Genomic DNA, 27,503 nt, shown 5'->3' with positions numbered 1-27,503 from the left:
GCCTCTCACATGCTCCCAGCTGGGGACCTGGCCCACAACCCAGGCATGTGCCCCGACCAGGAATCAAACTGGTGACCTTTCGGTTCATAGGCTGGCACTCAATCCACTGAGCCACACCAGCCAGGGCTATTGTTTTATGCAGTTACTGGTTATCCAACTTTACCCACTTATTCACATTTTTTATTTCTTGTTATGACCTGTCATCTGGGATAATTTCCTTTTAGTTGTTACATTAGTGCAGATATGCTGGTGACAAATTCCCTCCAATGTTGTTGGAGGGAATTTGTCACCAGGCTTTCTGAAACATTTTCAGAAGCCTGAAAATGTTTCTATTGCACCTTCATTCTTGTATATCTATTTTTGCTGGTATAAAAGATATTTCAATGTCCCTGGCTTCTCATATATTCTATTGGAAAATTAGCTAGAATTCTGTTTTGAAGAGAATTCTCTTTTCTTCTCTGGTTGCTTTTAAGATCAACTCTTTGTCTTTAATTTTCAGCATTTTTACTATATTGGTATTTGTTTTTCGTTTGTTTGTTTGTTTTTTAATTTCCCTCCTTGTGGCTTACAGAGCTTCTTGAAAACATAGATTCAAGTCTTTCATTAGTTTTGAGAGTTTTCAACCATTTTTTTTCCTTCAAATATTACTCTGCCCCATTGTCATCTCTTCTGATACCTCAGTACTCACCATCCTCTGTGTCTTTACTTCCCAATAATTTAAAATCTTTGGTTTCTCTATCTTTAATTTTGGCTGTTTTCTTCTGACCTGCCTTCCAATCTTATCTAATTAAATCTATTGAATTCATTCACTAAGTTTCCATAACTGTTATTTTTGTTTCTAAAACTTCTGTCTGGTTATTTTTATGTTCTTCAATACTGGGTTAACATTTTCAATCATTAACTTACAGTTTTTGGGGGGAGTAAGCATGCTTATTTTACGACAGGTATCTGATAATTCCAATATTGGACGCCCTGCATTTTTATTGTGTTAATTTTCTCATTTAAAAAAATGTTACATCCTGGCTGGGTAGCTCAGCTGGTTGGAGAGTCTTCCCAATGCACCAAGGTTGCAGGTTCCGTCTCTGGTCAGGGCACGTACAAGAATCAATCAGGGCTTGCATATATAAGTGGAACAACAAGTTAATCTCTCTCTCAAAAAAAATCAATTAAAAAAGATTCCTCATATGAAAAAAATGTCATCCTATCTCCACATGTTCCTTAAAAACATGGTCTTTACAAAATAGTTTGTGGAAATAATCTGAAATATAGGACAAGTTACCCCAGAGATGACTTATGTTTGGGACTGCTAGGCTCCAGAAGCACTGGCTGTGTAGGATTGCCTCAGTTTACCTCAAGGATGATGAATTCCATTCACTTCACTTCTCATTTCAAAGAAGCTTAGTCGCCTAGCCTGGGAGTGCTGATCCGATTCTGACTCACCCCTCTCCAGGGCACTGCAGCCCATTGGTGTTTTCATGTAAGTCAAAGGGGATTCACCAGAAACCCCCACCCCTCCTCCACCCGTGATGGATCTTGAACTCTAATATTTATTCCTCTCGCCCCAGGAGGCTGAGAAAAGCATGCTCGGCCTATGACCTGCCCTCCCAGGAAGCAGCAAACACATCCAGGGGAAAAGTAGTCTCCATCCCTAACCTCTGTTATCCCTTGAATCCTGTGTAAGTAATTCACTATGTAGGCAACCATCTGGTCTCTTCAAGCAGATTTTTTTTTTGGTCCAGCTTTTCTCGTTGTCATCAGTGGGAAAGTTGATCTGAATTGCATGGCCCGCTATTATAGGAGGCTGAAGTCCCTTTTGCCCCTGAGGCTCCAGGTGGAAGTTGGTAAGACTGTTTTTGGAACTTCCACCAATCACAGTAAGGGTGGAGTACAGCCAATTTTAATTTAGTGTAAGGAAAATAAAGAAAGGTGATGTTATTTGTACTCTTAGTCCACTATGAAACACTGAAACAATTCATAGTCATTTTATATATATATATATGTATAATTTGAATGGGTTTCTATTACTTGCAACCAAAAATTCCTAATATCTAAAAACAGTGTGTATATATCATTTTTGTTCCCCATCACTTTTGGTGATTAATAGGCATTAAGTGCTACCTCAAAGTTATGTTTAGCCCTGGCTGGTGGATTGAGCGCCGGCCCATGAACCAAAAAGTTGCCAGTTTGATTCCCCATCAGGGCACAGGCCTGAGCTACGGGCCAGGTCCCTAGTTGGGGGCATGTGAGAGGCAACTGATCAATGTATCTCTTGCATATCACATCAGTGTTTCTCTCCCTCTCTTTCTCCTCCCTCCCCCTTCTCTAAAAGTATATAAATAAAATCTTTTTAAAAATGTATTTCATTATTTTTTTTACATGTTTAAGCTCTCACACTAGGGTTGAACAACGGGATGCATGCACAATGGAGACATTATTTCTCCCAAAGAACTATAACCACACATTCTCAGCATAAATATATGATTGAACTAATATCAATATACATCACATCTTATCAATTACATAATAAAACAAATGAGCAAGTATCCAAACATTACACTACACAGCTCAAAAGGCATATATTAATGTCTGTTCAATTGATTACCAGAAGCTCACATTTTTAAAAAGAGAAATTGGGAAGAAAGGGAAAATAATCACACTTTAAACAAAAATAATAGCAGTAAGTCCTAGCCAGTGTGGCTCAGTTGATTGAGTGTCGTCCACAAACCGGAAGGTCGAGGTTTGATGCCAGATCAGGACACATGCCTGGGTTGCGGGTTCGGTCCCCGGTCGGGGCGGGTACTGAGGGCAACCGGCTGATGTTTCCTCGCAAATCGATGTTTCTCTCCCTCTTTTTCTCCCTCCCTTCTCTCTAAAAACAAATAAAAATATCTTTAAAAAATAATAGTGGTAAGCAACTTCCAAGGTATAAAAACATTACGAGATGTTAAAAAATTTCATGATTAAATCTTGTTTTAGCTGCAGTAACAAAGCATCACTACCTTCTAAAATTATGTACTAAAGGGTGTATTCTACATGCTTTGCACAAGACAAAGGCAGCATTTTAATTTAGAATATTAATAGTCTCTCTCATTCTTTCCGAGGCCCTTCCTGTTCAGTTATACTCCACATGCAAACATTCAATTAACTGTAAAGTTTTTTTTTTTGTCTGAAGTCTTTAAGGACAGGTGCTTCTGTAAATGTAGATTTTCTTTTTTCTTTTGTAAAACAGATTTTCAAAATGGAGGTTTTCTATAACAGCACAAAGTGAGATTTCTAGAAAGACAAAAATAATCACTGTAAGACTTGGTTAAAATCCAACACAAATGAATGCTTGCATCAATCTAATTATACTGGTACAAACATGGGGATTTCACATAAAACACGCAGACGGATAACCATAAGGCCCTTCTTTCTGTGTTTGAAATGACTGAAGGGAGCAACCACGGAAGACCTAGTGTGTTCGTCATTCCTGGGCTTTAATTCTATATGATACTAAAAGTACACAAGTATTGGGCTGGGTATTTTGGTACTTAATCTCTCTAAATTTCTTTTTCTTTTTTAAAAGATTTTATTTATTTAGTTTTAGAGAGAGGGAAGGGAGAGAGAAAGAGAGGGAGAGAAACATCAGTGTGTGGTCGCCTCTTAAGCACCCCCTACTGGGGACCTGGCCTGCAACCCAGGCATGTGCCCTGACTGGGAATCGAACCAGTGACCATTTGGTTCACAGGCCAGTGCTCAATCTGCTGAGCCATACCCACCAGTACTAAATTTCTTATGTTAATCTTATGTTAATAAGATTCTGGCATGGGTTTAAAGGAGACCTAACTTAAGAGTGCATGAGTTCAGGAGAGGCCCATGATACTAATGAGAAGCACATTTTAATGCTGAACAGCAACAGTCTTGTGCTAAGTGTCCAAATAGGGTCAGGATATGGGGCTCATGGACGTGACCTTAACAAGTCTGTCTGCCACAAAGGTCCCACATGTTTCTTCTTAAGTTTCTGCTGCTTATTATTCTGTCCCTTTGCATTGTTAATTTGAATTAGATCTCTTCTTTCATCCTATTTTGACTTGTTGGCTTGTAAAAAACTGTGGAGCAGTGTGGTTTTGAATCCTGCATCCACTGCTCACCACTGAGCAATTCTTTTTTTCCTCTTTAAGCCTCAGCTAACTCATGTGTTAATTGAGGGGCATAACAGAACCTCTCTCTTCATGTTGTCGTGGGAATTAAATGAGATGATGTGCATGAAGCTCTTGGCAGAGGATTAGAACATAGTGGTCATTAGATGACAACATTAATAATTATTATTAGAAATATGTATGCCCTGACTGGGTAGTTTGGCCAGTTGGAGCGCGGTCCCAATGCACCAGGGTTGCGGGTTAGATCCACATCAGGGCGCGTGCAGGAACCAACCTATGGACGCGTCAGTGGGTGGAGCAACAGATCGATATTTCTCTCTCTCTAAAATCAGGAAGTGAACAATGTATTTATTTGTAACTAGCTACCCTTCTAAAAATCTTACCATTTCTAATAGTTTCTCGTTTAAGACATTTTAGTTTTCCAGCATGCAATTATTTCATCTGTAAAAAAAATTATGCTTGTCATTCCCCTTGTTTTATATACCTTTTGTATTTTATAAGCTAATTTTACTGCATTGATTGTGCCTTCATGACGATATTAAGTAATCACAGTAGGCATTCTTATCTTGTTCCTGACAATAATGGAACAAGAAGCATAATTTTTTACGGATGAAATTATTGCATCCTGAAAAACAAAAATGCATTAAATGAGAAAGTACTGGACCAGAGGCAGGGACTTCTGTCTACATAGGTCAGCTCCCGTCTGGCCCTGCGAGTACATTTTCCTTTTCCACCAAAGGCTGAAGAGTGTGTTTCCCAGGCTGAAGCCAAAACACCGAAGACGCCTTCCAGGAGCAGAATGGCGCGGCCCAGTGCAGGGCAGAGCAGGCAGGGGCCTGGTCCCAAGGCCACCAAACCACAGTCCTGTTTTCACAGCCTGCTGGGTCACAGTCGAGCTATCTGCAGCAAATAAAATTCCTTCTTCATCATACCCCAGATTAGGAACTGCAGTCGGTGTTCAATTAATGCCGACTGACCTTGGGTGACCCGTCATTACTCCTAAGTACTTATTCTTGTCTCCCTGTAAAGGTGTTTTGTAAACCCGGCTGGAACTGTTTACCTTTGAAACACGGATCTGGGACTTTGTTGAAAGGAGTGGGGATTGCATAGGCCTTCAACGACCTCCTCACGTTTTCTTTTTTCTGCTTCAGAGGTCCGCTTATATCATTTGTGTTTTTTTAGAAAGTTACCTCTTTCATCTAGGTATTCAAGATCTAGGCTTCTCTCGTGTCTCACTTTCTTCTCTTTGCACCCTTCTTCTCCCCTTTCTTCTCAGTTCAGGGTCCCAGGATAAGCCAATTGCTATCTCTGCTTCCCAGTTCCTGGGGAGAGAATTCTGGTTCATTGACCCAGTCCAGACGTTCATCCTTAGTCGGGCTGGCCGTGACCAGGGCAGTATCGTGTAATACCCACAAGGCTTGTCGGTGTAACCTTTGGGATTCAGGAGAAAAGTCTTTTTTTCCTTTTTTTTTTTGTTTTGTTTTATTTTAACCCTTGTTCGAGAAAAGTCTTAAAGAAGGGAGGTTAAAAACCAGCAGCTCTCCCCGAAGTTGTCTACTCAGTGCTTAGATTTAGTAATGGTTCGATTTTAGGTTTTTTCCTACTTCATCACTTTGTACTTGCGTTGTAACCAAGTTGCTTCTACTTTTCTTAGATTGATTTTGTTGTCCTTTCTCAAACTTACTACTTGACTGATCCATTTTTTAAAGATTTTATTTATTTATTTTTAGAGGGGGAAGGGAGGGAGAAAGAGAGAGAGAGAAACATCAATGTGTGGTTGCTGGGGGTCATGGCCTGCAACCCAGGCATGTACCCTGACTGGGAATCGAACCTGCAACACTTTGGTTTGCAGCCTGCGCTCAATCCACTGAGCTAAGCCAGCCAGGGCCTGGTCCATTTTTTTGTGATTAGACATTTGTATTTAAAGCTTCCGGATGTCCTCCTCATATCATTTTAGCATATTCCATAGTTGCGTATGTAGTGTCTTCATTATCTTTATATTCTTGCTCTGCTCTTGTCCTTGATTCAAGAGTTGCTTTGGAAAGGTTTTTGTTTTTGGTTTTGAATTTCCATGTTGTTGAGGGACGGAGTTTTTAGTGGGTAACTGATTAACTGTTAAGTATATGGTCTGAAAAATTCTACTTTATTACAGTTTTCTTTGTGTCCAAATATGTGGCCACTTTTGTAAATGTTCTAAGAGCTCTTTCACAGAATATGAATTCTATCATTTAATTGCTCTTATATATTTATGAGACTCGATCTGTTAAGGACTAAGATGTTAAAATGTTAGAGATTAGATGTAAGAATGTTAGAATATATGGCTATTTTTATATTTTGAATCCTTCTCTTATAACCTACAGTTGTTGGCTTCGTGTATTTTAGTGCTGTTATTTAGTAGATAAAGTTCATGACCACTATGATGGTTTTGTGGATCATGCATTCGATAATTATAAGTGATCCTTCTTGTCCTATTGTAACAGGGCGCAGCCAAGAGGGGAGCCCCAAATAGGGATCTGTAATAGGGTCCAGAAGAGCCTGGAGATAATTGGCTCCACACCACAGGGCCACACCGGCCCAGAATGCGGGCAGCTGTGGCCAGTCGTGAGAGGAGCCGGAAATGGGGCTGCAGAGGAAGATTAGCGCTGGGATTTAAACGGAGGCACAGCAGCCATTGGGGGTCTCTCTTTTTGGGACCACGCGTCTGTTTAGAACCACGTGGCTTTGGTGTCTTGGTTGGGACCATGAGGCTTGGGTGAGAGTCAGGACCACGAAGCTTTGGAAGTGCTCCTTTTTGCCACATGGAGGGTGCTGGGAGGACTGTGTGCATTTGTGGGGAACTTTAGTTTGTGTTATTTCAAATGAATAATAAATTCCTTTCCTTTTCACTGATCTCTGGTATTAAGAGACATCTTCCTCAGGCGGCGGGCAAAATGAACCCAGTGGGTGGGGAGGAACCCCCTGGAGACTGTAACACTATTTAATACTTTTTTTTTCTGCCTTGAGTTCAACTGAGCTCACATTAATATTACCAACTTTACTCATTTTTTCCCCTTAGAATGTTTTTGCCTGTTATTTTAGTTGTGATTTTTCTGAGTCTCTTCGTTGCAATTTGTTTTTTTCAATTTATCAGAAATCAATTTGGATAAACGGTATAAAGGTAACTTACATTTTCCCCTGAAGTTACATTTCCTTTATATATTACACAATCAACTCATTTAATACCTAATCAGGAAAAACCGATTTTAACGGAATTTGCTGTTTTGTGCCCCAACAGCTCTAGATTCCCGTGGCTCTTCAAGATGACCGTCTTCCTCTTAGGAGCTGCTGGCTTGGTTTTGTTTATGCACAGAGGGGTGGACCTTCACGAAAAGTTCAGCTTCCACCCAGAGCTCCCTCGTCCTGCTCAGGCTGTCCACCTGCCGAAGCTTCTACCTGAGAAACATCTCAGGGACCTCTTCACCTACGATGGAGTCTGGTGAGATATCACCTGTCCTCTCTTTTCCGCCTTGGTCTGGCTGTGGTTTGCTCTGCCCTTTTGTATGCATGCGACAGATGGTTCTCTACCTTCCTGAACCAGCGTTGGCTGCTGGAATGATTCCCAACTGTGGGACCAGGGAAGGGCTTGGTCTCCAGGGCACAGTCTCTGTTCTCTGCAGCGCTCTGCAGAGCCTCTTCAAACCTTGGGTTTAACCGCCGCCTTGTTGACCCTCCAGCCTCTTCTTCTGGTGGGGCTCACATGCCACTGGCATTCCCGTGACTCAAGTTTAAGGAAGTCTGGTGTAGGGGATAGTTCGAGAGAGGGGGCCTTCTCCCAGTGTCCCTCCTCTCTGCTCCCTGCATCTCTGTCAGGGACCACTGTGAGATTCCAGGGTCTCAGCCCAACTAGGGCAGCGCCTCTGGGGCAGGAGATTCTCAGAATGACACACTGGGTGAGGCCTCAGGCTCCCCCTCATCCACCAACCCACCCGCCCAGTGATGGTCCGTCCTCTTGCTCGTTTTAGGCTGTTCCCGAAGAACCAGTGCCAGTGTGAAACCAAACCCCGGGGTTACCGCTTTCAGGATGGCTACAGCCGGACAGACCTCCCTGCCGTGAAGGCGAGGAGACAGGCTGAATTTGAACACTTTCAGAGGAGGTATGGTGGGCTGGGAGGGCTCTGGGGTCCCGAGGAAGAGCCAAAGCTCTCTCTGCTTTGCCCTGAGAGCGTGGGTTCGAAGAGAGAAGGAAGGAGCTCCCCTCCTGCAGGGTCCCTGGGAGGAACTATCGGAGGAACAAACCAATGACAGAGAACTGAGGAAATAGCCCTTAAATGAAGCTTTCTAAACTTCGCCTGTATAAAACATTTCATAATGATGTAGGAGCAAAGGAACGGCGGTGGGGTGGCTGGAAGCGTGCAGGTGGCGCTGTGGCACAGCCTCCCCCCGCACCCAGGCTCTCTGAGCCGGTGGCTTTGGGGTCTCACCAAGTGCACTGTCTTGTTCATCTACACCCAGAACGGACGGTCTCCCTGCTGTGCGCAAGGTGCAGGATTATTGATTGAAAAGAGCGGAAATTGATTCCGGCTGGCTTCTGTCAAAAGGGAATTTGTGGGAAGGATGTTGGGAACTCACCAAATCTGTAGGTAGTAGGATGACCAGGCTGCGAAATTAAGATACAACAGAGTGCATAAGGGCTGGGAAAGCCCTTCAATTAATTAATTGATTGATTAACAATGATTTATGAGCTATCGTAGAAGGTGTGCTATGATAAAAAAAATAATAGCACTGTGACGAAGGACTTGAACTTTGAAACAAGCTGGATGGCAAGTTACTTAACCTCGTAGGATGTCAGTACCTTGTGAAAAAAATTGTAATAGGGATGCCTCCTTCAGAGGCTTATTGTGAGTGAATGGTATCGACATGCAAAGAATTAGTAACTGAAAAAGGGCCTGACACGTAGAGGCACAGCAAAAATACTACCTACTCTTAGTGTTGTGGTTTATTATTATCAGCATCTTATAGTTCTTCACGGGCAATACACAACACAGAAAGATACATAAATCACCTCTGTATTAGGTGGTTGGAAGTGCTACTTGGAGACATACATTAAAATGCTGTGGTAGGATGCTATCTGATGTCACAGAATTTCACGGGATCACGAAGGAAGGTGACTTGGAACTCTGGCTTGTTTATCAAGCAGGCGTCTCCCCGGGGTCCCCATGAAAAAGCATTCCAGAAGGAAGAGTCGCTGCAGAGCCCAGAGCCAGCGAGGGCCTTTCCAGCCCGTGGCCCGACAACAGAGGGGGCCCGGGAGCCCAGTAAGCCAGGGGGAGGCAGGGCGTGTCAGCCTGCAGGCGGCCAGCCTGGAGGGCCGGTGTAAGCCAGGAAGAGGAGTGTACCTGTTGTTCTCTGGGTTGTACAAAGAATTCAACACTTTAGAAGACTGACAGGTTATCTGAGACACGTTTGTGAAGCCTCACGCTGGCCTCTGCGGAGAGGAAGCCGCAGTGGAGGTATAGGGCATGCGGGGAAGCCTGCGGAGTCGTCGGGCGGAAGGTGTGAGCTCGTTTGGCTGGAGGATCTGTTGGCCGGGCCTGCTTGTGGGACAGTCCCCGGTGGGCGACTGAGCCTCACTGGTGCATCACGGAAGAGGAGGAGCGAACTGGGCTCCGTCCAGGTTTGATCTGGGGAATCAGCCACTAACCCCTCAAACTACAAACACATGGACGTCTCCCCAGAAGAAAGATGACAGTGGCAGCAGGAAGGAGTACTGAAGTCAGAGAGCCCGTGGAATGCGCAGGTGATTCCGACAGGGATTCGAACCCTGGCCCCATCCAGCTGTGTGCGGAGTGGCAGGGCTCAGTAGTGAGCAGTGAGGCCAAGTGAGGCAGACGGGCTGCGTTCACGTCCGGCACCCTCCGCGTCCCGGCTAGGGGACCCTGGGCAAGCGGCTGAACCTCCTCTGTGATTGACGATAATAATAGTCCCTAGAATCTTTGTGAGCAAGAGTTGATATGTGGAAGGGCTTAAAACTGTACCAGGTTTGTAGCCCTAATGAGATGATACAGTGGGATAGTAGAGATGATAAGCAAAGTATCCATGGGTCCATGAGAAAAGCTCTCACGCCAAGCAGAACCTGGGCTCCCTAACCCTCTCTGTCCACCTCCCGTCGGGGCGGTCCCCACTGCTGGAGTCTCTGTGAAGTCCCTAGTGAGACTTGAGGCGCCTAGCACAGGGTAGGGTTCAACAAACATCTATGAAATAAGTAGGTGGTTGAGGGGCAACCCTGGGGCACGTTTGTGTCGGATGATGGCTCTGTCTGTCCTGGGCAGTGAGGGGACCGCTGAGAGGAAGAAGTCACCGCCGTGTCAAGCAGGGAACACCTCGGCTGTGCCAGGTGCCAGACGTGCGTGGTGGGGAGGGCGGGCAGGGGATGGGAGAGGTGAGACAGGGAGGCGTGGGTGTGTGGGGTGGAGTGCAGGTCTGCAGAGAGCTGGGGAGCAGGAATTATAACAAGGCCGTGACTCCAACCAGGGAAGGAGCTGGCCTTGTCTTTCACTGCCCCTCCCTCACCTGTGGACACGTCCATCTCTCTTGAAATGATACCTGACAATTCAGGTATGAGCAACAGCAACGGAAAACAGAGCCCAATATAAAAATCAGTGTGAACCAGGCCTCATGGCAGTAAGGAAGCAGCTGGACAGAGAGACACCCGCTTCCTACCAGTGCCTCAGATCTCTCCATCGGCTGATGGAAAATCACTGAACATCCACCCTGAGCAAGACACTGAATTAGGCACAAAGAGAAATCTGATCTGGATCCTGCTCTCAACAAGCTGGCGGCACAATGGAGAAGATACAATCAGTGGCCCTCCTCCAGAGTTGTATTCATTCCCACCACAGCCACCTCGCGCCGACATAATCGCAGAGTGGCTGAACCCAGCACTGAGGGAGTGCGGGCGTCTGTGGCCCTGCACTGTAGCCAGCAAACTGTGTGGAACTCAAGAGTTCAAGTCAAAGCTCAAGATTTGAATAGCGGTGAGAACAGTAACATGGTACAACGTAGAAGGGAGAGTCACTTCCAGCTCTGGGAATGAAAAAGGAACAGTCAGGAAGATGGCGATGTTCAGCCCTGGCTGGTGTGGCTCAGTGGATTGAGCACTGGCTTGTACACTGAAAGGTTGCTGGTTCAATTCCCGGTCAGGGCACATGCCTGGGTTGCGGGCCAGGTCCCCAGTGGGGGGTGCCCGAGAGGCAGACACACATTGATGTTTCCTTCCTTCTCTTTCTCCCTCCTTTCCTCTCTCTATAAAATAAAATCTTTCAAAAAATAGTGACATTCGGAGCTGGCCTCACCTCTGCTACCAAGCAAGTTCCTAGTGTTCTGTGTCGGTGGCTGGGGCTTTATGTTCTTTTTTGCCCGTGTTGGACACAGGGCCTGGCAGTCAGGAAGGGAATGAATAATGGGGCATGAGGTGATGTGTGACTTTAGGCAGGGGCCTGGGTGTGGCTGGTTTCTGGAAGGAGGACAACCCGTTTGGAGGAAAGTGTTTCAGGCATTAAAAAAAATCAAGTAGATCTAGACACACCGATGGGGAAGAAGCTCGATCGTTCATTATGACAAAAAAGCAAGGCACAGAAGGTTTGTACAGGGTACTACCGTGTGTGTTTTTAAAAGTAGGGGGAATATTCGTGTGTGAGAGAGTGTGTTTATACATGCTGGGGGGGGGTACGAACAGTGGTGGTGAACGTTTAACAATGGGTTTTTGAAGCTTTCAATGGCTGCTTGCCGTGTTCGCCAGTTTCCGTGGTTTAGTCACCACGCCCTGGTGGGTTTCCAGCCATGGACCCGATGTCGCTGAGTGCACGGCTGGGAAGGCATCCGCAGCAGGGTGCTGTCCTGTAATATCTACTCTGCACAAACTCCCCAGCAGATGGTAACCGCCTCAAGAGCAGGGATCGTGAAATAATTAAGAAGTGATGTGCTCTGAGTGTTTATTACCTTTTGGGGCATTACATTATATTTCATCTCAAGTGTATATACTTTCAGTTTTACTAATGGCTGTGTTTAGCAACTGGCGTGCAAAATTCCTCAGAATTCAACTACTATTGGCTTTCCCTCGCCAGGACAAGCCAGCCCCAGGGTTGGCCCCCCGTGGCCTGGTTATTTTGTTTCTCTTTTGCAGGTCGTGATTTTCATTTTTATTGTTGATGCCATTATAGACGACCCCCTTTACCCACCCCCACCCAGCCTGTGATTTTTATTTTTTTAAGTGCTTTGTTGTAAACTGTCTCATTTCCCTTGTGGAATTAGAGGCTGGGAGTAAGGAGGGGGAATGGAGGGGAAAGGAGGAGAATCTACTTTCCAGTTGTAGCCCGGCCCCCCCCTCCCCCTGCCGTTGGCAGCACCAGGCTCTGGGCAGAGGCGCCACCTCAGGAACTAACCTGAGCCACCGGGTGTCAGGGCAGCTGATAACGCTCCGTTCCCCTGCAGGGAAGGGCTGCCACGCCCACCGCCGCTGCTGGCTCCGCCCAACCTCCCCTTCGGGTACCCGGTGCACGGGGTGGAGGTGATGCCCCTGCATACTGTTCCTATCCCAGGTAGGTACATCCCCATCTGGGAGAACCGAACCACTTTCCTGCTCCTTCTTAAGCAAAAGGAAGTAACAGAAGGGACAGTCATACATTGAGTACCTGCTGTGTCCCCGGCACAAGGCAAGAAACTTGACGTGATTTCATTTAATGTTAATGTCACCCTTTTCACCACTGGAGATCACCCTTCATAGCTGTGACCTCCCGGGGGCTATGAGGTAGCACAGAAGGGGACAGATATCCGTGTGCCCCAGGGAATCTTAGACAAATGGGTTCTTGGTGTCCTACAGCATCCTGGGAGCAGGCGAAGCATGAGCTCATCTCCGGGGAGTGGAATATTTATATTGATCGAAACTCTTAGGCCTGTGCCCTGACTGCTGTGGCTCAGTGGGCTGGGAGTCCCGCGGATTGAGAGGGACACCGGTTCAATTCCCGTCAGGGCATCACATCTGAGGGAGGCAGTGTCCAGCTGGGCCTGGCTCTCCGGGGACCCCGCTGCACACACAGGGACCCTGACAGCCCCATCCTGCGGGAAGATCACCCAGGGGGGCTCTGGCGGAGACACAAGCACCACTGTCTTCTAGAAATGATGCATTTATTTGGTTGTTAAACAATTATAAATCTTCCTGTCCTGAGCAGGGACTTGCTTGGGGAGGGGGTTGGGGGGGCCATTTTACTCACTCCTCTAATTCAGCATCACAGCTTTGTGAGGTGAGCATTATCTTGCCAGTTTCACAGATGAGTTCAGAAAGTTGCCTGTGGGCACTAGGGAAAATACGTTTGAGTTAGAACTGGAACGAGTCATGTTATAAGAAAAGAGGTATATGCTAAAGTAGATACATTTGGGGTTGGTAGTGTTTTTGAGTAGTCATTTAAAATGATGTGATGTTTTGGATGGTTCATTTTTTATTGTGGTAAAGTATACATGACCAACTTTACTATTTTAACTATTTTTAAGTGTACAGTTCTGTTACATTGAACACATTCACATTGTTCTGCAGTTATCACCACTGTCCATCTCTAGAATTTTTTCATCTTCCCAACTGGGACTCTGTACCTTATTTTTTTAAAGATTTTATTTATTTATTTTTAGAGAGGGAAGGGAGGGAGAAAGAGAGAGAGAGAGAAACATCAATGTGCGGTTGCTGGGGGTCATGGCCTGCAACCCAGGCATGTACCCTGGCTGGGAATTGAACCTGGGACACTTTGGTTCCCAGTCCGAGCTCAATCCACTGAGCTACGCCAGCCAGGGCTACTTTCTGTCTTTTTAAAATAATTTTTGCAGATATTATTTTTTTATTTTTAGAGAGAGGGGAGGGAGGGAGAAAAGCACCAATGTGTGAGAGATACTGCATTGATCAACTGCCTCTTGCAGACCCCCCACCGGGGACCTGGCCTGCAACCCAGCTATGTGGCCTGACCAGGAATCGAACCAGCAAACCTTTGGTTGACAGGCAGGCACCAAATCCACTGAGCCACACCAGCCAGGGCCGCTTTCTGTCTTGATGAATTTGACTGCTCCAGGTGTCTCCTGCCAGGACTGTTTCCTCCCCTTCAGTAACAGAGATACTTGGAAGGGACTGGGTTAATCCACAGCACCCACCGGAAGCTGAGGATAGGCATCAGAGCTTTCAGAACGGCTGGAAGGACCGTGGAAAGCATCTCACAGAACCCTGGGGGAGAGGAAATACCCTGGAAAGGAGGGGACACTTAAAGGGACTCTTGGAAGGACGTAGAGTCAGCCGGGAAGGTGGGAGAGACTCAGACGGCCCTTGGAACCCTCTCAGATGCTGTTTTCTTTTTTGTCCTCTTGTCTGCACCCTGCAGGTCTCCAGTTTGATGGACCCAACGCCACCATCTACAAGGCAAGAGTCCCCTTCCCAGTCTTTTTGTGCACGTGGCATCCTGTCCTTGACTCACTGCCCATGCCTCCTGCCCCCACCCTCGCAGTCTTGGACTCTGACAGAGCCCCGTCCAGATTCAATATCAGACTCGAGTCTGAAGTGGGGGTGGAGGGAAGGGTGCCTATGGAGGGCACACTTTTTCCAGCCATAGGAGTGGCTGCAGTTCCAGGGAGGACTTTGCGGACCACGTCAAAGCCCCGAGTCCCCACAGACACGGCTGCTGCTTCTGCAAGAGAAGCTGCTGCCCCAGCCGTGGCTCCTGTGTTGCGCTGCCTGTCAGGATGAGCACCACCAAGATGGGTGCCCGTGCCCTGCCCTGCTTTCCCCGCTTAACAAAGCTCCAAATCAGGGTCTTCTGCAGGTATAACTGATCGACAGGATATACAGCACATTGAGAACCCCAACTAAAAAGGAGTCTGGGAAATGTAGCGGTAGTTTCCTTACCTCTGCATTTTAAACAGAGGTCGGAAGGGGTGATGAGTGAGCAAAGCTACTCCCCCCTGTGGGAGCCTCCTCTGCCCCCACCCCCAGCTAAGCCCCTCCACCCCACCTGCTTCTGTCGCTTTCTCAGTGCTCTGCTGTCTTCTTCACAGCGTCCTCTGTATCTGAGCTGCCTCATCGTGTGCTATTGTATGTGTATCGTCTCTCTTCCCCAGCAGACTATAAGCTTCTTGAAGGCAAGGTGTCTGTCTCAGTCACAGCTCTTCCCTCGTGCCTGTGGTTTGGAAAAATCAGGAAATATCCATTGACTGACTGAAGCGTTTTCAGCAGGAGGGACATACTCTAGTCTCCCTCTCCTAAAGATAACTGGCTGTTGCAGAAGACGAGAAGGCCAGAGAAGGGAGTAGCATTGGAGAATAGCAATGGGGATGAAGAGAAGTAGACCGATCCCCGCTATATTTTGAAGGTAGCACCGATAGGACTGGCTAATAGGTGAGCTGCAAGTGTGAGGGAAAGGGCAGAAGAACGGCAATGATTTCCACTGGGGGCCTGGAGCCATTGCATGGACGAAGGTGCCATTCACAAGGCAGAGAGAACCAGGGAGAGGGCGCAGACAGGTTTATAGAGAAAAATCAGTAGTTCGGTTTGGAAGCTATCAGTTGGATTTGCGTGTGGAACTCCCAAGCAGGGCAGCCAACCAGGCAGCTGGATGTCAGAAAGCGATGAGCTGTTGACATACATTTTGAAACCGTCAGCACGTGGAGGGGATTTCAAGCCTTGGGAGTGGACAACATCTTCTAGAAGAAGGTGTTAGAATAGGAAGGCAAAGGGCACAGAAGCAAGCCCTGAAAAACCTCCATGGGGAGGCCCGGTAGAGGAGGAGGGCTTGGCAAACTGAAGTCGAAAGGAGCTGCCTGTGGGAGGAAGAAGAAACCTAGAAAAATGGTATCCTGTAAGTCAAGAAGAAAGGCGACTGCTTGAAGGCCCCAGGCCCCAGGGCTTGTTGCTCCTCTGCCGGACCTGGAGCAGTGACGGCCCAAGGGGCCAGACCCCAGCTTCCGGGACACCCCTGACGCCCCTCCGCTCGCCCCAATGTTCGCTCTGCCTGCTGGCCACGCTGGGCATGTGCCCTCCCTTGCATTTAGCCTGTTTGTACTTCACCCATCCTAGGTCACCCTGACTGCTTCTCTGGGGACATTCCACACCCTCGTTGACATCCCAGACAGTGTGGTGCAGGGCAGAGGTCAGAAGCGGCTGACCATTTCCACCAGGGACCGGACGCTGTTGAATTTCATCCTCCAGCACGTGACCTACACCAGCACGGTGTACCAGCGCCACAAGGTGGACGTGGGTGAGAGCCTGTCCTTGGATGGTGAACGGGGAGCTGGAAACTCCGCTGGGTGCTCTCAAGGTCTCTCTCCTCCCAGAAGCCTGTCTGCATTTCCGAGGCTCCCCTTGCTCCTGTGTCTAACCCTAGACACCTAACTCCTGAGTGACGGTACCCAGTACTATCCCCACATTGACACTGAGCCCATGGGACAGAGTCAAGGAAAGGACAGGTGAAATGCCTGCTCGTCCCTCTGTGAGGACAGGTCTTGCATGCTGCGTACCTGGAAACCATCCAATTCTCTTCCTCGTTTTCTAGTTCTCAAAACTGAATCCTTCAGCTGTGGTAGGGGAAGGAGCCAGTCAATGCATCCGTTTATTGTCTGGGCATTAACAGGAAAAGGATGCGGGGAACAGCCTCGTCCAAAGGGCGGTGGCTTTGACTCTTCCTCCACAACCAATGCTCCCAGCCCCTGCTCTAGGAACTCCCTGGAATTCCTCAGGGGACCCCAGTTTCTTTGTGGATGAATTGAAGTCTCCCCTTTCTCTTTTGCCTAGCATCCGCAGGACACTAACATAAAGAAATGAGATGTGGGACAGATTACTCAGGACCGCACCCTGAAGAGTGGGTTCTCTCCGCCTTCAGGGCCTCAAACATTTCCTTTTGCAAAAGGACCGTGTGAATTAAAAGAGGGCAGGTAGTGTCATCCCGGTTTAGTAGCTGGAGGAGATCGAGTGATTTGCCCGAGGCGTTTCAGATAAGAACTGGCAAAGTCAAATTTAATTCACACCCTCTGACTCCTCCCTACCCCACCGGATTCTAACAAGGGCAAGAAATGTGAGTCGAGGAACCCTCAGCAGGTCTCGGCAGGGACACACAGGAAGTCAGGAGCCAGAGCGCGGAGGGACTCCATTAGGTCCTCAGTCTCAGCCCAGCCGGGACGCTGTCCACCAAACCTCCGTCCCCGCCTTGCAGGGGCTTCCCTGGGTAGCGTGGAGAGTGACCCAGACACGGTGCTGACCTCTCTGACCCTTTTTCTTTCTGCAGTGAGTCTGGAGTCCAAGTCCTCAGTGGCCAAGTTCCCAGTGACCATCCGCCATCCTGTCCTCCCCAAGTTATATGACCCTGGACCAGGTAAGGCCCTTGTCCCTGGAGCTGCAGGGTGGCATCCTGTAGCGCTATTGGTGGAACCCGGATCCCCTTTGAGACGGAGGCGGAGACTCCATCAGAGCAGCAGCTCAGATCTGGCTCCTGACCGCAAGCTTTGTGTGGCGGGAAGGAGTTCGAGGACACGCCGCTCTGATACTGCTTACTGATGCCTATTGTACGGTTGTGCTTATTTTGAGAAAGACCTAATGACCGGCAACATTCTAACAGGGACGAGTAATAGGAATAAAAACAGAATGGTACTGGGGCGTGAATAAATATATCAATGGAATCAAATTGGAATTCCAGAAATAGACACGCCAGAGTTTTACCTTGTGACAAGGGTATCTTTTCAAATTAAAGGGGGGCAGATAGATTATTTAAGAAGGCCTGCGGGATGACTGTGTAGCGATGTGTACATGAGCAGCCGAATCTGTCCCATAGCTCATACTGAGATAAGTTCCAAATAGATCAAATATCTAATTTTGTAAGTACTAGAAAAAAAATGTGGTTTAAAAATAACATTGGAGTATAAGGTCTTTCTAAACATAACACAAAACCCAGAAGCGATAAAGAAAAGACTAACACATAATATATGTAAATTTTTTTAACGTTTTTGTGGCAGAGATTTATCATAGGCAAAGTTTAATGAAAAAAAAAAAACCAAACTGGGAAAAATATCTTCAACCCACATTAACCTGAAAGGTCCAATTTTACTTACAGCGCCTGCAAATCTGTACGTAAAGAACACCTAATAAGCCAGTGGAAAATGCACAAATAACAAAACATTAAGTTTGGCAAGAGTTTTAGCCATTAAATATACGCTCAGGATCACACTAAGAAAAGTGCCCATGAACACTACGTCTATATCAGAAAGGACTGGGAAACCAAGGAGTGGGAAACAGACATTGTCACAGCCTGGGCCGGTGGGACACACTTCTGGGGGAACTGGCACTCTTAACATTCCAAGCGTGTGTGCTGTTGGGGCCAGACATTCCATGTCTAGAAATTATCCTACAGACACTTACATCTGTGGGAAATAACATTTTGTTTTGCAATGAAAAAAACATTAAAAGTGGGATGTTCTGGAAGGAGGGAGGAGGAAAGCACAAGGGTTGGAGTTTTTAAATACGGATACCAAATGCCTTCCAAGATGTGAGCAAGGTACGGAAGAGAGCGATGAGCAGGCTACAATTTATGTAAAAGAAAAAAGTGTGTGTGTGTGTTGGGGGGGGGAGTGTATTTACATAATTGCTTAATTATGGAAAAAACAAATAAGAAGTTGCTAATATTGGTTGCCTCCTGGGAGGAAACCAAGTAGTTGGGGACAGGGGTGGGAAGGAGTATCTTCATGGGATGACTCTCTATATATTTAGAATTTTGAATTACTTGGCATTTAAAAAAATATACTACCTACACATTTCAAATATAATCTATTCTATTCAGATAATTTGATTCAAAACACATATTAAATTATTTAAAATAGAAATATTGTGGACAGTGGTTGAAAAGATTTGTTTAATATAACTATCTCAAAAATAAATAAAATAAGCCTAAGAAAATTCCCCAAAACACTTTTTAAAGGGCTTCAGGTTTGTTTTAAAGACAGAGTGTTACAGACCGGGTGGAAATCACAACCCCCGCCCCTCCCTGCCTCCAGCAACCACAATCACGTGTACCACTCCCTGCTTTTGTACATCTGATACGTAGATTTCTATCCCCCCCCCCCACACACACAATGCATACGGTGTGAGGTTATGTATCTTTGGAACGTTTCATAAAAGTTTTCACACTGTATGGTATGAAGGTCTAGATCCTGCTGTTCTGTCAGCCCGTGGCTTGTCTTTTGATTTTGTTGCTGGGGTCTTTTGTTACATGAAATCTTTATCCTTTACTATAGTAAAATTGAAATTCTTCCCTACACTAAACCCAGAAAGATATTCTCCTGGATTTTTTCCAAAGATGTATGTGTTTGCTTTCCCATTTAGATAACTGAACTACGTAGAAATTATTTTTATTTTATTTCTTAGGCATGTGATGGAGAGCTCATCTTTTGTTCTGTTTACAGCAAGTGGCTCCAACACCGTATACTCCCTCCCTCCTCCCTGGCTTGTGTTGCACCCCACCACACGTCGAGGTTCCTAAGCGCAGGAGCTCGAGTCTGGGCTTTCTCCGGTTGCACTGATCTGTTTACTGTTGGGCTAATTCCGTAGTGTTTCGATATACTTTATAACAGGTTTTCTATCTAGTAGGGATAAATCCTGTACTTTGGGATAACTGTACTTCATTTCTAAAATTTTTAAAAAATATTTTTTTAATTTATTTTTAGAGAGGGAAGGGAGGGAGAAAGAGAGAGAGAGAGAGAAACATCAATGTGTGGTTGCTGGGGGCCATGGCCTGCAACCCAGGCATGTGCCCTGACTGGGAATCGAACCTGTGATGCTTTGGTTCACAGCCCACGCTCAATCCACTGAGCTACACCAGCCAGGGCTCTAAAATTTTTTTAATGTAAAGTTCTTTTTGGTCTTTTACTCTTCCATTAGAATGTTTGGGTCAGCTCATCAAGACTCTAAAATGCCTTGAGACTCTGATTAGAATTTTGTAGAATTTAAATATTACTTAGAGATGAATTCTCAATATTATGAAGTTGGATATTCCCAATAATGAGTTCAGTAGACCTCTCCATATTGTAGTCTCCATAAGTTCTTCGGTAATTTATTTTTAAAATATTTATTTATTTTAGAGAGAGGGGAAGGGAGGGGAAAAGAGAGGGAGAGAGACATTGATTGGTGGCCTCTTGAATGCACCCTGACCCAGGGCCAAACCCACAACCTTGGCATGTGCCCTGACCTGGAATTGAACTGGTGACCTTTCGCTTTGCAGGATGACGCTCACCTAACTCAGCCACACTAGTCAGGGTCTCTTCAGTAATTTAGTTTGTGATTTTATTTGTAAGGGAATTGCACATATTTTATTGGATTTAGTCTTAGGTACCTGATATTTTCATTGTTATTGCAAATTGGATCTTTTCCTTCTACATTTAAGGGGTTGCTGATAGTATAGAGGGCATTGGTAATTTCTGAATGTTGAACTGGTAAACCACATCTTTGTTTCACTCTTACTAATGATTTTTTTAACATATAGCGTCTTTTAGACAAATGCTGATGCTTTTTGTCCTTTTCTTTCCAATTCTTATAGTTTGTTTCTTTTTCTTGTCTTCCTGCATTTGGCTAAAATCTCTGTTTTTACAGTGTTGAATAGTAGCAGTGGTAGCAGGCAATTTTGCTTGTTCCTGACTTTAAGAAGAATATTCTAATGTTACCCCACTAATGGTTGCTGTGTGGGAGTGTGGTAGATATACCAGGGTAAGAAAGTTTCCTTCTTTCCTCCTATGTCTATTGCTAAGCATTTTCTATTTCTATTTTCTGTTTTCTATTTCATTGTGAAGAGTGTTTATTATGAACAAGTATTGAATTTTATCAGGTAATTTTTCTGCCTATTGAAATAAATTTTCCCCTTGATATGGGTTCATACAGTGATTTATGTGGATTGATTTTCTGCTGCTGAAATATCCTTGCACTGCTAGAATAAACCCATCTTGATTGCAATGCATTATCTGATTAAATGCTGAATTAAATTTATGACTATTTTATTTAGAATTTATACACCTGTATTAAAAACTGAATGTATCTTTTCCTGCAACATCCTTGCTCAGTTTTCAATGTTATACATGTCTCTTAAAATGAGTTGGGTAGCTTTCCTTTTTTTTTTTTTTACTATTTTCTGAAATGAATTGTAATAAAGTAGGAATTACATGTCTCTTGAACTTTTCTTAAAATGTATTTGGTCCCTTTGTCTTTGAGGGGGTTGAGTCGCAAGGTATGTGGTTAGGGATTAAAAGTGGGGACGTGTGAGGGAAAGGGGGGACTTTTTTTTTTTAGATTTTATTTATTTATTTTTAGAGAGGGGAAGGGAGGGAGAATAAGAGAGAGAGAGAAACATCAAGGTGTGGTTGCCTCTCATGTGGCCCCCACTGGGGACGTGGCCTGCAACCCAGGCATGTGCCCTGACTGGGAATCAAACTTGCAATGCTTTGGTTCGCAGCCTGTGCTCAATCCACTGAGCTACGCCAGCCAGGGCAAGGGGAGAAGTTTTAAAATGTAATTCCGTGTCTTCATGGTTATTACTCTGTATGTACATTGAGTCAGTTTTTTACATGTTTCCATAAAAGTATCCACTTGACATAAAAGGGTCAGTTTTTGTCATAAAACTGTTCATAGCATTCACTTACACTTTTATAAGATTTAAATACATCTGAAGTCACGCTCTACTTTGTGTTCTTAACATTTACCTTCGGTAATTTGTAAGCAGTTTTCATATACAACTATTCTCATTTTATTTATACTTGTTTTGTTTCATATTTTCTTTTTTATATATGCGACTCTGTTATTCATTGCTTTAAAGATCTGAAACATTTTCTGTTTAAATCCTTATCAGATGTCCCTGTTGTTTTCAGTCTCTCTGGAGCGGGTTCGTCTGCACAAGGGGGACTAGTTGGCTGTTGTTTTTCATATTAATTTTGAGTGATTTGGAGCTTGTGTTGGTGAGCTCATCTTCAGGAGGAGACCTTGGCTTGCTTGTTTTGACTTCTCCCTTCCTCTCCTGACCTCTTCCCACCTCACCGCTTTACAGCTGGTCCTGCCTTCAAGTTCTCCAGGTTCCCCGTCCGTTCTCTTGCACTGGGGTCTTGGGTTCCTGCCCCACGGTGAGGCTGGAGTTACCAAGGAGCCGGTCTCGGGCCTGAGGGTGGCTCCACACAGTCCTGCTGTGTTTGCAACCAGAGAGGTGTATGAGGGTGATAGCTGTTCGGGGTTCCTTGTGCAGTAAGTAGGTAGTAGATGGGGCATGGGGGAATTTGACCTAGTTTCAGTCCCTGGCTTCTAGCAAAAAGCACGACTCTGGACCCACACATCCCAGGAGACACTTCTACTGCATTACCTTTCGGAATCAGCCTCCCACCTCCTCTGTTGTGCTCTGAGCCCAGAATCCAGCCCCTGCTTGGTGCTTTTTGTTTCTATTCTTTGGAAGAAAAGTCACGTATTTTTCTGACCCATAGTCAGACGTGTTATCCATTGCACCACTGGCCCCGTACTAAAAAAGTCACGCATGTTTGCGCGTGGCTGTCTCTTTGTATTTCTCTTGATCACGACTGTGTGTTTGTGGGGTGAGGGAGGAAAGCAGAGAGCTACACCACCAACCTGGCCAGGAATCCCTTACCTTGACCACAACCTGTGATAATTCACACTCCTGGTTCTCTCTAACTAAAGAACCAAGCTTGTCACGTGGCCTGAAAAAAGCAAAGGGAGGATTCCTTTGACATGCTCTTGGATGGGATCTACCTAACTCTTTCCGCTCACGCCTTTCCCCCTATCTCCCTCAGACCAGGAGAGGCTGGGGCAGTGGAACAACCTGGGGGGTTGGGAACGACTCCTGTCATTCTGAGAAGGCGGCTCTGCCGTGGGATTGCAGAGCACTCACTCACAAACACTAGGTAGGGCTGTGGTTTTCCACAGGAACTAACTCCAGCCAAGCCCACCCACGCAAACCCCCCACGCGCTCAGTCAGCCGGTGTGGCTCCACCCTTGGTGGCTGAATTCCAGACACACACCAGCAGCTCCCGCTGTTTTGGCACGGGGTCTTTTCCTGGAACAGCTGTCCCTTCTCCAGTCTTTTATGTAAATCACATGCCTTAAGGTGGACAATCCGGTCCGGTCCTCCCAATCTCCAGGTAGACCTATTGTCTCACGTCTTCCTGAGCGTCAAGTCCAAGCAGGTTTCTCTCTAGGAGTTTCAGCTGATGGCAGGAACAGGTCTCAAGTCCTGTAAACCTTCTGCCCTCTTCCTGGGCCCTGTGACCTTCCATGTCGAAGGGAAAAGCTCTGTGCATCTCAGCTCCGAGTAGTAAGCGAAAACAGAACGCAAGCAACGTGTGGCAGGTGAGCACACCATAACGCATTCAAACAGACAGTTGAAAATGGCGCAGTGGAACCAAACAGGCCCAGGAAAAAACCCTCTAGCATATAAGACAGATAAAATGTCAACAAACTCTGTATGTTTTACATTTATTTATTTGCTAATGTTACTAATTCTTTGCAGCAATCCTGGTTAATAAAGTTATGTCGGTGCCAAGTGTACGGCTCTCTAACACACCCTCTGGGTACTGCATGGTGTGCTCACTGCCCCAAGCCCAGTCTCCTCCCGTCACCATGGAGTTGACTTCCTTTCCCTCTGGTACTCACCACACTGCGGTCTGCGTCTGTGAGTGTTTGTTTGTTTGTCCTGTTTGTTCATTTGGTTGTTTTCAGTGTCATATCCCACATAGGAGTGACTTTTTCCGTCTGACTTATTTCGCTTAGCGCGATACTCTCAAGATCCATCCATGTTGTTACAAAGGGCAGCATTTCATCTTTTCTTACGGTTGACTTGCATGCCACTGTCTAGATGTACCACATCTTCTTTACCCAGTCATCTCTCTAAGGTTGTTTCCTTATCTTGGCCACCATGAATAATGCTGCAGTGAACATAGGGATACATAAATATGTTTATTTTCCAAGCAAAACAAACAAACCTTTATTAAGCACCTTCTGAGGCATGAGGCCCACAGACACGGAGAGGACGGAGAGGCTGCGACACGATGAACCACCAGGACAATGCACGTAAGACACTGAGGCTTCTCGAAAGACAGAGCTCTGACCTCTACCCTTTCTCGCCCAGAGAGGAAACTCAGAGACCTGGTGACTATTGCCACCAAAACTTTCCTCCGTCCCCACAAGCTCATGGCCATGCTCCGGAGTCTTCGTGAGTATTACCCAGACTTGACTGTGATCGTGGCTGATGACAGCAAGGAACCTCTGAAGATTAATGACAGCCGCGTGGAATACTACCTCATGCCCTTTGGGAAGGTATGTCCCTCCCAGATGGGGAGACACAAGAGGGCCCCCGAGTCAGGTGCCACCGTGGATGGGGCTGCTTCAGTGGCCTTCCCAAGGAAGCCCGGTCCTAAGTGGGAAGGAGTAAGACTCCTTTCTGGGTCCCCTCGCTGACTCCAGATTCACAGAGAAATCAGGCCACTCTCACTGTTCTGCATTGACAGGGCGGCTAATCTGACTTTCCTCACACTTGGTGTGGAAGTTGACTGAGGTCCTTCTAAGTGATTTGAGGTGTCTGACGTCCCAAAGAGTCCTGACATACGGCTCCAAGGACACACATACTTCTCACCCCTGTGATTCCACCCCGGCTGGAGTGGCTCTCTCTCTGTCTCTCTGCCATATGCCTTCCTCCAAAGACACACAAAGGAAGTGGCTACTGTACATACCGGAGAGTCCCTCCTTCCAACATCTTCCAGGCAACATAAGGAGACACGGAAGGAGAGCCACAGAGATTCTGTCAGATGGAAAAGGGCGTCCCTCCATCCATACTGGCCACGGGGCCAAGAAAGGGCTTTCTAGTCTTTCTGTCTCTGATCCACAAAGTCCTGGTCCTCCTTCCAGTGTCTCTGAGACATGGCCTCCCTTTGACCCAGTGGCTCTCCACTGCTGTTGTATATTGGATTCACTCCCACAAAGTCTGACTTAATCCGCCCGGGGTGCAGCCTAGCTGTTGGGAATGAGAAAGCTCCCCCGTGTGAGATTATTCTCATGGTGACCACTGATCGAGCCTCATTCCACCCGCAGGGCTGGTTTGCTGGCAGGAACTTGGCCATATCCCAGGTCACCACCAAATACGTTCTCTGGGTGGACGATGACTTTCTCTTCAACAACAAGACCAAGATTGAGACGCTAGTGGATGTCCTGGAGAAAACGGAGCTGGATGTGGTAAGGGGGTGTTGCCACCTGTACAAACAACCAAGGGAGGGAAGGAGAGTGGAAAGGAAGAGAGGAAAGTAGGTGAGGGAAGAAGAGAAGAAAAGAGAGAAGAGGAGAGGGAAGGAAGGTAAGGGAGAGGGGCCGATGCAGGCGATGAAGAGCCAGCGCAGCTCTGGGGTGCAGAGCACCACCCCAGAGCTCGGGAGACTCGAGAGTTCTGTTTCTGCCTCCATACTTTTCCTGGAGAACATGGTGGCCCCACCCCAACCCACCATTGTTTCGTCTTTCAAACAATGTGTTCACGCATCACTTCTGACCTCCTCCCTGGAGTGGCGGGGGATGAAAGAGCAAGCGGTGCTTTGGTTCTGTCCACACCACCCGAAAATAAGTGTAAATGGTACAAAGCTTTAAAAGCACCCTTATCCCTCATGACATTTTAAGAAGAAGAAAATAATAAAAACATCAAAAGTCAACGCACATGCAGAAAAGAGAAGAAAAAGGTGCCGGGAGGTAATGGCACTGTAGAGTATTCTGGAACTTTGGGAGAGGGCAGATCTTCCATCTTCTCGGCATACACGATGATACTGACTTTAAAGTGACAGACAGGTCAGTTAGCTTGACTGTAGTGACCTTTTCACAATGTGTATATGTCAAAACATCAGGCCATATACCTCTAATATATACAATTTTAACATGTCAAAGATATCTCAACAAAAGCTGTTTAAAAAAAGAAAGAAAGTGGATGAGTGCCATCATGACCACAGCCAACTCTTACCCCAAATGGACAGTCCCCAGAGCATCCAGGTGACCGCTCTGGTTCCTCGGCTGCTCTTCCAGAGACCAAATCAACAGTGTCAATGAGAGAGCAGGTGTGGCTCCCACACATGCTGGAACCCGAGCTGGCACTTGACCCTGCCTCCAAGGTCATCATGGACCAGCTTCCGTCTCTTGTTGCTCCATCACCCTCGGGTCCTCAGCTGCAAGGCCAGAGGAGAAAGGGAGCGGCGAAGGAGACCATCTTCTTTTAAAAATGTGATCTATCTAAATCATGGTCTGTCAGCCAGGACTTGGCCACGTGGTCAGACCTAGCAAAGGAAATGGGGGAGTTTCTTCTTTAGCTGGATAGTGAACTCCCTGTATCTTAATATAATGCACTTAAAACTCAGATGGTTCATTTATGAAAAGGACGGGGGAAAGAACAGGTGATGGGGGATAGCAGTAGGCTTTGCTATGCCATCTTGAACGATAATGATGGTTCAGGAACAGATGTGCTCACTTGTCCTGTTCTGCGTGGGCTCAGGTATGTAAGTGCACGTGTCCCCCACGAATGCACAGACAGCCGCTCAGAGAGGTGTGTGGGGAGCAGAGAATGGGAGAACTGCAAGAAGATGCAAGAAGCCCAACAGGGGAGACTCCATGTACCGACCACTGCGCATGCAGGCTCTTGCCTGCACCCAAATACTGCTCCTCCTAATGGAAGGGAGTGACTTACCTGACGCGATCACCCACCGGCAGTGACCGCGGAACGCTGCGGATGGCTCGCCAACACATGACAAAAATATACACAGAAACAACCAGGTCCTGTGGGGAAGTAGGAACGGAATGGCCACTCTCTCTAGTGGGGAGTGCCATGGCCACCCTCCCTAGGGGAGAGCACCCCATTCTCCCGCCCAAGCAGGCTTTTTATTGGGTTCGTTTGCATAAGAATTCAGGTAAAGCTCATTACTCATTGCTGGGCAGTAAGGATCAAACAATAGATAACAAGGAACTCTGAGGGCCTATTTTGAGTCAGGGTCAAAGAGCTGTAAAAAACTTTAAGGAACAAACTTCTTCTTTGGACCCTTATCATTCAACTGAGAACATTCTAAACAAAGCAGGTTTCACAGGATTTTACATATTCTTTCTTAGGCCTGATCACCAGGGGAACCAACCCTTTCCAGCACAGGGCGGCACCACCCTGTCATTGTTTCAGGCTTAGGTGGAGCAAGGGAAGGAAGGCAGCCAAGAGATTAGGAGATTCTCTCGCAGACAATGAGGACTCAGACTATGTCAAAGCCGAGGGGCGAGGGTCCATCACCCCCTTTTGCCGTACCCCTCAAAGTCCTTCCTTGGGG

The 27,503-nt window shown here is 46.4% G+C and overlaps 1 protein-coding gene across 2 annotated transcripts in view; it reads left to right on the top strand.

The window, feature by feature from the left end:
• B4GALNT2 (beta-1,4-N-acetyl-galactosaminyltransferase 2) overlaps positions 1-27,503 on the top strand; it is a 37,997-nt gene that overhangs the window by 5,709 nt on the left and 4,785 nt on the right. For both annotated transcript variants that reach the window (XM_028520655.2, XM_028520654.2), the window contains exons 2-9: positions 7,414-7,614; positions 8,141-8,272; positions 12,609-12,715; positions 14,534-14,571; positions 16,222-16,402; positions 17,426-17,512; positions 24,299-24,486; positions 25,258-25,398. In XM_028520655.2, the coding sequence (XP_028376456.1) occupies positions 7,414-7,614; positions 8,141-8,272; positions 12,609-12,715; positions 14,534-14,571; positions 16,222-16,402; positions 17,426-17,512; positions 24,299-24,486; positions 25,258-25,398 (1,075 nt within the window). The remainder of the gene's footprint in view (positions 1-7,413; positions 7,615-8,140; positions 8,273-12,608; positions 12,716-14,533; positions 14,572-16,221; positions 16,403-17,425; positions 17,513-24,298; positions 24,487-25,257; positions 25,399-27,503) is intronic.

The sequence above is a fragment of the Phyllostomus discolor genome, chromosome 8 (assembly GCF_004126475.2).
Source record: "Phyllostomus discolor isolate MPI-MPIP mPhyDis1 chromosome 8, mPhyDis1.pri.v3, whole genome shotgun sequence".
Lineage (NCBI taxonomy): Eukaryota > Metazoa > Chordata > Mammalia > Chiroptera > Phyllostomidae > Phyllostomus > Phyllostomus discolor.
This window is presented reverse-complemented; position numbering and strand designations above follow the sequence as displayed.